The sequence below is a fragment of the Phaethon aethereus genome (genome assembly GCF_964289735.1).
Source record: "Phaethon aethereus genome assembly, chromosome: 1".
NCBI classification, from domain to species: Eukaryota; Metazoa; Chordata; class Aves; order Phaethontiformes; family Phaethontidae; genus Phaethon; species Phaethon aethereus.
In genome coordinates this window covers 29,981,415-29,991,414 of record NC_138575.1, presented here as the reverse complement: position 1 = coordinate 29,991,414, position 10,000 = coordinate 29,981,415, and the positions used below count along the sequence as shown (strand labels likewise).

The following is a 10,000-nucleotide window of genomic DNA, read 5'->3' as shown; positions in this document are numbered from 1 at the left end:
AGAGGGTGTTCATTTAAACAGCCGATACATAAATAAACCGTAGTACACAGACAGTGGGAAAAACTGTAGCTTATAGTATGGAGATAAATATTTTAGGCAGTGCTTGGTTTTTCAGTTGCAGTAAACTTTAGCACAAATCCACTAATCTGATTTCTTAAAGCCTTCTCATGCCAGCCGAGTGCACCTGTTAAGACAGAATGTTGCAGGGACGATGCACATTTTCTTTACCTGGCACTCTATGTGTGCGTGTGGATTGGGGGGGGTTGGTGGATCTTCTCTGTAGTAAATAAATCTCATCTGTGATAATTTGCAGAAATCCAGTTGTCAATTTTATTCTAAATCTGTGTTCAAAAATGGCCTTCAGAGACCCACTGTATGAGTGCCCACTTAAAAGTTTCGTACTGCTGCTTGAATTCTTCACAATAGCAATGCTTTCTGTGTTGTGATCCAGACACTGTTGTCCCATCACTGCCCTTTTTAGACATTTTTGAACTGTTACTTTACTCACAAGTACCATCTTCACTCGTGAGGGTGTTCTAAATAGTAACGTAATTAGTTGGCTTTGAAGAGAGCATTTTTTTACCATGAAAATTGTATTTTTCTTCATCAAAGATGCTGACTTCACTCACTGATGCAGATGTGATATGTATTCTTTCTGATTGGGCTATAACTCACAACTGGAAGCTCCATTTTCCTGAAAGACCTTCCAGGACAAGGTGTTTGAGCATACTTTGCATTTTTACACAGAAAACTTGAGTAGATGGCAGTGTATTAAACCTACTGATACAGGTATTTTATTTTACAGTATTTCAGTAGCAGTTGGCCTAATTAGTGTTTTAATCATATTCATTTACTTATTTAAAAAATACGTAGTGAAGTAATTTATGTTGCTGCTTAACTCAGGCTTTGAAAGCTCAATGTTTTAGATAAAGTGAAAAAAACCACACCTTTACAAATATTCTCTTAGCTTGTCTAATTTTTTGTTCTCACACATTCAGCAATGTCCTTCATATTTGGCATTTTGATTTATTAGGCAATCTTGAGTATTAAAGACTTTTAACATACCAGTGCAAGACTTCAGATGCATTGTGCCTGATGTCAATGATGAATTAATTCCAGCAGAGCACGAAAGTTACCATTATTTAACCCTAGCTCCTCACCTCCGCTTTTACAGCACAGTCCAGTTTAAAAAGGCCGAATTTTAGGCTCCCTCTTAGGAAATGAAACACGATAGACACAGGGGCACGCCGGGGAACGTCGGGTTCCGGGTACTGAGCACCGATGCGGGCGGTATGGGTATATCTTGTCTGTGGATCAAACCAACGCGAGCACCTTGAGGCCGGTGCAGGGCTGTGAGTCCAGGGGTGTTGCCAGGGCTCGGGGGGCTCACCCCCGAACCTGGTTTCTGGAGGTGGTCTGTGATGGCGGCTGCCGACCTCCACCTCTCCAGTGCTGAGGTGGGGCACGCGGTGCGCTCTCCGCTCCGCCAGGGCGCGAAGACGGCGTCACTCGAGATGGGGACGGGGCCGACCGGCGGGCGGCGGAGATCAGCTGCTCGTTTGCCTCAGCACCTGGAAAAGCGCCATCGAGGGCCTCGAGGCAGCGCGCGGCCCGGCCCAGCCCAGCCGCCGGAGCGCCCCGCGGGCGGGCGGGGCACGGCACGGCCAGCATGCCCCGGGGCGGGGCGGGGCGGGCCGCCGGCTCCGCGGCGCCCCCTGGCGGCAGCTCCGCTGCCGCGCACCCCCTGCCGCCTCCCAGCCCGGCGGCGGCGGCCTGGGGAAGGGAAGCGCGGCCTGGGGAAGGGCGGCCGGCGGCGGCGGCCCTCGGCGCCGGGGTCCTGGGCGGCCGCGGAACCTGGCCCTGGCGGGGCAAAACAAACCCCGCGAGCCTGGCGTTCGGTACGCCCTGTCATAAAGTAAGGAGGTCTAATTGTGCTACAGCTCTCTATCCTGCTATTTGTACAAATAAAAGACCACATCTTGATGCAAAATAAACACAAAAGCACTGTTGTGACTCTAACAGGGAGTCATATACTAATTTATATAATAAGTGGTTGTGCACGCTTTATTCAAGATTATGGCTGCAAGAAATGGCATGAATTGCTGGGTGTGTTTAATGCTGGATTATAGCAATTTGAAACATGTCAAACACATGGCTAATGCCTCATGCTTCACTCATTCTTGCGTAAACCTGCATAGCCACCATCCATTATACCCTTGGTAACAACACAATTCTGCAAGTAAATATTGTTACACTAAGTAACCTTTCAATTCAAGTTGTTTAGGAAGAGAAAATGCAATCTTGTGCAGTCAGTTCCAGTGTCAGTTTAATGTTTCAAAAGGGAAGTGGTGTAGAGAATAAGTATCTGTACAGTGACTCGCCGGCCGCGTGCGCGCACGGGCAACGTACAATTCACTGCAGGGGAGAAAAGTAAAACTGCACCTTCTAACTTCGCAGGACCAGTGTTTCTTTTTTGGTACGGGTGATTGCTTGGTTACCCTGGCAGAATTGGGCATTCAACCTGCAGCGCAGTCACACGCTAAAATAATCTACAATTTCATTCTCTCTTGCAGAAAGCAGCAAGTATTTTCCCTATGCCTTTGTTCAGAATAACTGGTAGGAGAGCTTATATTTCACCTTTGGCAACAAGAGTTTGGGAATCAGAGCAGAAGTAGGTGCTGGTGAACGTGTGTGTCTGTGAATGTGGGTGCGTGTGTGCGTGCGTGCCTGTGGAGGCACGCTCATGACTGACAGCGAGTGTGACAGCAAGAGAAAAAGAGAAGGATTAGGAAGTGTGAATGCGTATAAATGTCTGTAAACGGGGACCTGTATACTTTTTCTTGTCCTATTTGAAATACTAAACTTTCAGCCTTAGTATCTGGCAGTCTTTGTATTTCCTTTGTATTTATTTACGATTATTATGCTAACAACCCGCACTACTGTTGTAGAAGCAAGAAAAAAAGTACGCTAGTTTGCTTCAGTAAGATGTTGCCGGCTCAAATTATTCTGCCACCAATAACTGAAATTACTGATACATAGATACCAGAAATGATCCTCATTTAGATGTTTTCAGTGCTTTAATTTGTGAGGGTTTAGAGTTGATGGTACGTACACACACATGTATATAGATATACACGTATACATGTGTCTGTGTGTGTATGCAAGAGAAAAGAAAGGAAAAGAAAAAGATTGTGTGCTCTTGCATTTTTCAGCAGCCCTATTTTTAGTTGCCGGCAGTGAGAAGGGGGCTGTGGACAACCAACACAGAGCTTTACTCAAGCCAAAGTTTCTGTATTGTTTTTAAAAATACCCTTTTACAACTAGAAAAAACATTTTTTTTTAACGTAAAATTCTAGGGGCTTCTTCTTCTTAATCTAAACACTTCAGTATTTCTCCCACTTCACTTCCAAATATATTACCCTTTCTAGTATTGATACTCTGTAGTTCCATTCTGTCTGTACACAGCTGTTGGGTCAGATTTTGTTGTTTTCTATTGCCAGAGTAGTGTTACTGGTCATGTTGTGTTAAAGCCGATTCTGCTGGCTCACAGACACTTTAACTTAAAATGCAGAGCCCGAACTACGCTCTGGGGCTTTGCAACGATACAAAATCCACAAGACGTAAAACCCTTCGGTTAATATGAACTGGAAGATGTTTAACCCTTCTCTGCTAATTGTAATGAAAAAGTCAGAGAGACATAAAAACAGGGGGCTGATGTATTTATTTATTAAATTTCTTAGTGTTTTCTAATGTTTTGATTATCTAACATTTACACCCCTTTGCCCTTTTAATGCGCTTGGCTAAATGTACCACTGTTATTGTCTAATGTTCGAATTTGTAAAAGATGAACCTGTCTGTTGGTTAAATCTTTGTTTGACTAAAAGAGGATTAATGTTTGAATTTCCCGAATTTCCAAATCCTTGTAACGATACAGTTGATGAAGTGTTTTAAATAGATTTCCACTCTGATATACGTGTCCTTTTATTGAAAGTAAATATTGTAAAAATGGGAAAAGACTGCCTGCTCCCACAGTTGTGGCATACCCGCATTAGAATTTTCATATAACTACTAAGGGCAATCAGACCCTTTTCTCTGAATATTTTAAACATTGTACATGTAAAATTTATGCCTAATTTGAATACTTATTAGCTGCCTAATCTCAGAAAAGAGTATTAGCTTTGTTTTTGCCTTGTAAAATTCATCACTGTGTGTATCACATTTTCCACTTCTATTATTTTTCTTCGATGATGTTCTTAAGAGTATTTAAGAAGGCCTGTTTGTTCGTAAACACATCTGGTGCTGCTTTTGTTTACTGGGCTATAATAGCTGCCCTCCTTTATGTTAACTGTGTTCGTGTTTGGGTTTTTTGCATCCTGTTTATTTTTGACCAGACCATCTTTAAATAACTCATCTTTTACTATTTTAACTTTCTTCACACAATATATACTTTTACTTTTATCTTGTGGGTGCTTGTTTGTGTTAATTCATACAGCATTTTGATTAAGATCCCATGCATGTAGTTGGAAGTTGTAATGATCCTTTTCCTGTCCTTTCCGCACCCCCCCGCCCAAAGAAAGGCTATTGCTCATACTTTGGAAGTGAGCAAATAACTAAGTTCAATAATTAGGCTAAGCAGCAAGCTTTGTTTCTTTTCACGAGTTTGCTTACACATCCCTCTCCCTTCAGAGGTGTCTTTTAAAGTCACAGCTCAGCCAGGTTGTTGTGGGGACTCTTTCAGTACATGGGGAGTGAGGCTGAAGGAAAGTGAGGTCCATTCTGACCCTGCGAGGGCAGGAGAGGACTTTGGTGGCTCTGAGAAAAGAGGTTGACCTTTCCATATTACAGATACAAAATGCGCCTTGAAATTCTGGTTTGTAAGGGCACGTTGGTTCTTTATTTACTGCAAAGATTTCAACTGATCTTGGCAGGACATCTCTTTGCTATCCTGAAAGTACAGTATATTTATGCAGTGAAAATGATAAAACATTTATTACTGTAGAGAAGGTAATATGCATAATTTATGCTGTTTTTAGCACAATCATTAGTGATATTCTTGATAGATTTTATTTCCAGCTTTCATATCTAATACATGCCTGGAAAATTAATTTTATATCTTTCATTTATTTGCCTATGTTAAAATTGAGTTTTAAGTCATCTTCAAGTGAACAGTTTGATTGCTGCTCATGCATAAGCTTAATTACTTCCCAGGAAGGACAGTATTAAATGTTTTAAATGTCAGAAAAATAAATGAATATCAGCCGTTTGATTAAAAAAATAGGCAATATCTGACGTGTTTGCAGCAGGAGCTTTTTCTTAAAATGCCTCCGAGGCAAAATTTTATTTAGTCACAAAAAAGGAGAAGCCCATTATACTATTTATCATTGGTTGATACCATATGATTTGTAACACCCTTACAAAATTTTAATTTTGTATGATTAGCTGTGCATCATTAAACAACAGCCTTGCATAAGATATGCTGTAAAATTCTGACAGAATCAAGATAGTGAATATTTTAAATAAGGCTGTATAGTCATCCATGGTTGTCAAAGCTAGATAATAGGAAATATAGAGCAGTGTGTGAAATCGTGCCTTCATTTAAACTGGTTTTATAGGTAGACTTTAAAACGTAGTCGTTCATAAATGCTATTGACCATGCTGCGTGCATGGTGTGTTATTTTGGCCGTGAAATGTAAGCACACAGAGATTGCTTATAGAAACCATAATTCCGGTGATTAGTGGCTGTATGAAAGCAGAGTTTGCATCGCATTTCTTGGTAAACAGCTCTGCAAGGCTTTTTTCTTCTTCTAAAGATGCTGTCGGTGTAATTGGCAGAGAGGGACATCTTGATAATGGAAGTGTGAAGGTGTAACGCGTGTGTTAATTGATACTTCTTAATCACTTTTAGGTATTAAGTCATGATGCAGGAATCTGCGACAGAGACAATAAGCAACAGTTCAATGAATCAAAATGGAATGAGCACTCTAAGCAGCCAATTAGATGCTGGCAGCAGAGATGGAAGATCAAGTGGTGACACGAGCACTGAAGTAAGCACAGTAGAACTGCTGCATCTGCAACAACAGCAGGTAAGTTTGTTTTGCTTCCTGTTTGTTTTTAAACAAATAAAGGGCTGTTTTCGGACGGGCACCCTTCCGCAGACCCTCTCTGCGTGCTGCATGCGAAGTGTCGTGCAAGCGAAGAGCGTGCGGCGTTGTTTGTTGTTGTGTTTTGTGCACGTTAACGCCGAAACGCTGGGATCCCGGTTCTGCAGCGGCAGCAGCGTCTTGCTGATGCCGCTGCACACCGCCGCGCTCACCTGGTGATTAAAATCCCGCGGCGTATTTATAAAAGTTGTGCCGAAGCCTGGCAGTGCTTGTTTGCAGCATCTGTTAGTTTACTGTGCGGTTCGGTCGCGTAGGACGTGATGCAAGGCTTTCCACCAGAGGGCCACATTACTTGAGACTTCGCTTGGCTTGCGATGAATTGTTCCAAAGTCGGAGCTGGGGCGAAGGGACCAGAGTGACTTCTCACAATAAAGATGCTTTGCTCTCGTGGGTGTAAATAAAAAACGCTGCTCTAGTTCAGAACCACTGAAATAAAAAGGAGCATGTGCCTGTCTGTCTGTGCGTGTGTGTAATTTGGATGTGTGATTTTGAAAATATGGGAAAAGAGAGAAGAAGCTTTTCTGTAGGTATGTTTCCATTCTCACTTTTAAAACATTTTTTTAAGTTTGTCTGTTTTCTCAATGACTTAATGGAGAACTGCTTTTGTGTTTGAAACTGTAGAACTAAACCATTGTCTGACTGCTGATGCCGTCTAATTATGAGGTGCTATCAATTAATTTTTGTCACTGTAAGCTTTCTTTTCCTTTTATTAAAACCTGCACAAACAAAATTCCTTCCACTTTGTCTGCCAGTTGCTTTCCCATCAGGGGATGCAGATTGCACTAATGCAGTGAAGCCCAAACAGTTTGTTTGGTAAACAATTGGGGTCTGATCCTGCAGAGTGCTAGTACCTGCTCTGAACTCCTGAAAGTCTGCAGTGTCTGGTCCTCTCATCTGCTGAGGCCACTCAGCACCTTCGGAGTTCAAACCCTTCACTTGTAAATACCGAGGTTTTTCATTACAACATCAGGTATTGCATCAATGGAAGGAAAGTTGTCTCCCCTAAGATAAAATATTATAAAGATCCTGTTTTATAGACACATGTTTTAACATGATAGATAAATTGCATGTGTATGGGCCTCTGAAATAACAGGTCATAATAGCTCTTAAAATTGAATCATTCTTAGTGCTGAATTAAGCAGTGTACACTAGCTACATTTATAGTTAAACATTTAAATGGTGACAGAAAATGTGGGAGAATTAAACAGTAGTTGTACATTGAAATATGAGAAGTTGTTAAGGCTTAAATCTGTGCCTTGCTTCAAATTCAAGTGTATTCTGTTTTAACAATTGAGCACTTACAGTATTACAATCTGAGGAAATACAGGTTTCAGTGTCTTCGTTAAGTTCCTAGCAGGCTTCTACCTATATATATGTATATATACACATATATATACATACACCCACTGTTATCTATGTATGCACACTGTGTATGTATACAATTTTCATATAAAATTATATATACACACATATGTATACATAAATTTAATTCTGCTTTCATTGAAAAGCATGCCATCACCTTTATTCAGGTGTTCAGATTATAACAGCATTTTAAGATCTTTATTGAGGGAGAGTGTATTTAATTGATGAAAATGTTTAGAAAACTAAATTTAAGTGGAACGCTTTAAAATGCAAAAAATGCCAACAGAATAATGTGCCACTTACATGTTTCTCAAAGCAGCAGTCCTAAGCATTTGTAGCCAATTTGTCCATACAGTCACAGATTCCAGTAGATAACATTTGCAAAGACCACAGAGAATAACAACCGAAGATGAAAATATCCAGTTGAGTACTAATAACAGACAGGTTCTGAGGGGACAGGCTTAGAAGTGACAATCTTTTCTTCAAAACTGTGATTAGATCTTAAATAAGCAGACAGGCAAAGTAAAACCATGGGTACAGTTAATAGGACTCAAGAGGCATTTTATGGTAAGGTCTGCACCATAGGATTTAAATACAACTTGAGTTAGGCATATAAATCCTGCTATAAAATATGTTGATGTGAAACATAAACACTAGTAAACATGCAGTAGGATGTCCTGTAGATAATGGGCATAGCTTCATGCTACTTTTGCTTTCCTTCCTCTTTTTTCTATTTCTTTTTTTTCTGTTTTTGACCTGATACCTTTTGAAATATGATTGAAGAGGTAAATGATGGCTGGTTTTATTATTGTCACTGTAGTAACTCTCTAAAATGTTATTTCTAATATGTGACTTGCCTAACAAACTTTGACAAGTAGAAAAACAGAACAAACCCCACTGTACCTGCAGTTATTATTCTTAAGATTTTCTATTGTTTAAATATGTGTAAGATATAATGTACTGATGTCATAGTTTAACATTCCGGTTCTGGCTTCTCTAAGTCATTTGCTGGGGGGGGGGGGGTGGGGGGGGTGGGCTTCAAGTAAACAAATCGAGTTTGTTACAGATTTTTCTAAAGGAAGCAAGTAAATGATTGCTGGTTTTAATACATTTCCTTCAGCTGGGCAGATGCATTAAAGTGATGCTGATGCTTAAGAATAGCTGTATCAGCTGAGTAAAATCACAAAATAAGTTTTCACTGTGGCATGAATATGTACTGGGGAAAGTCAAACATGAGAAATTTTAGACTATGTACAAAAAGCAACTGGGCTAAGTTAAAAATTTTAAGTTACACACAATTTCTGTCTTATTCAAACATTGTGATCACAAATTGGTGTATTCATAGAACGTAAACAAGCTAAAATAATATACTTGATTAGGTTCTTATAAGCAATAGTATGGACTTTGGACAGTCTTGTTACTGGCTTGATGAAGTATGTTGTTGTGATCTTTATATAGAAATTAGAAGTTTGACTTAAATCAGGGAGCTATTCCTCATCCATGTATCAAGAGAGAATGACAGTATTCTATAATATATTGTAATATATACTTGGTGATAAATGGATTGGGTGCTGTCACAAGTCATCAGGTCGGCTTTGAAGATCTATGACTAGAACGTAAGCACTTTTTATCTTACTGTCGATATTTATCAATTTATAAATATTGCTAAAGTGAATGTAGATTTTTATTATTAAAATATGATGCAAATGGTAATCTGCTCAGACTTGTTTCTTCTGCTTTTTTTGGCTTACGACGAGACGTTCTTTCTCATATATGTACATTCGTACACTTCTGAGGTTTTCACTTTCATTTTTTTTCTTGTCTGTTAAAATCAGAGTTTGATACTAGAATGTATAATACATAGAAAAAGCATATCCTTGATTAAATACATTGACAGATTATTCTGCATTAGATGTAGAATTTTATTTTGATATTAAGTTTGTAGAATTAATTGTTTGTGTCACTAAGGTCAAAATAGTTGCTAAAAAACCATGATTGCTTTACAGGGTAGATTTGAGCTTGCATTTTGAGTATTCATTAAGTCAGTTCTACCAAGATAATCTTTTTAAATGTTTTATGGGAATTTATTGGTAAGAAGCTGTTTCAGTTGACTATGTTTAAAATTATTTTTCCAAAGCAGTTTTATTTTTTTAGCATATCACTTACCACTAGCCTTTCATGGATACAAAATATAGATAATATTTACAAAAGCAGAAAAAGGAACCTAACATTCAGGTTATCCTGTTGATGTAAAAACAGAAGTTTTGCTTTCTTACATGTTTTGTCCATGTGTTTATTTAAAAAGGAGGAGGGAAATAACAGGATTTTTTTTATTATGTGGAGTCTGAAATTAGGTGTTAACAAAACACTTTCTGTACGTTAGACAGTAGTTCTATTTACTAACCCACTAGAAACTTGCATTTTGACTCCTCGAAAGAGCAACTTAATTTTCTCACAATGTACAAGCAGTTTGTATT

The 10,000-nt window shown here is 39.3% G+C and overlaps 1 protein-coding gene across 7 annotated transcripts in view; it reads left to right on the top strand.

Moving 5' to 3' along the window:
• Positions 1–5,915: 5,915 nt before the first annotated feature.
• The window catches only part of FOXP2 (forkhead box P2), a gene marked incomplete at its 5' end in the record, with an annotated part of 200,633 nt that continues 196,548 nt past the window's right edge, over positions 5,916–10,000 (top strand). For all 7 annotated transcript variants that reach the window (XM_082004574.1, XM_082004573.1, XM_082004572.1 and 4 more), the window contains one exon: positions 5,916–6,083. In XM_082004574.1, the coding sequence (XP_081860700.1) occupies positions 5,916–6,083 (168 nt within the window). The remainder of the gene's footprint in view (positions 6,084–10,000) is intronic.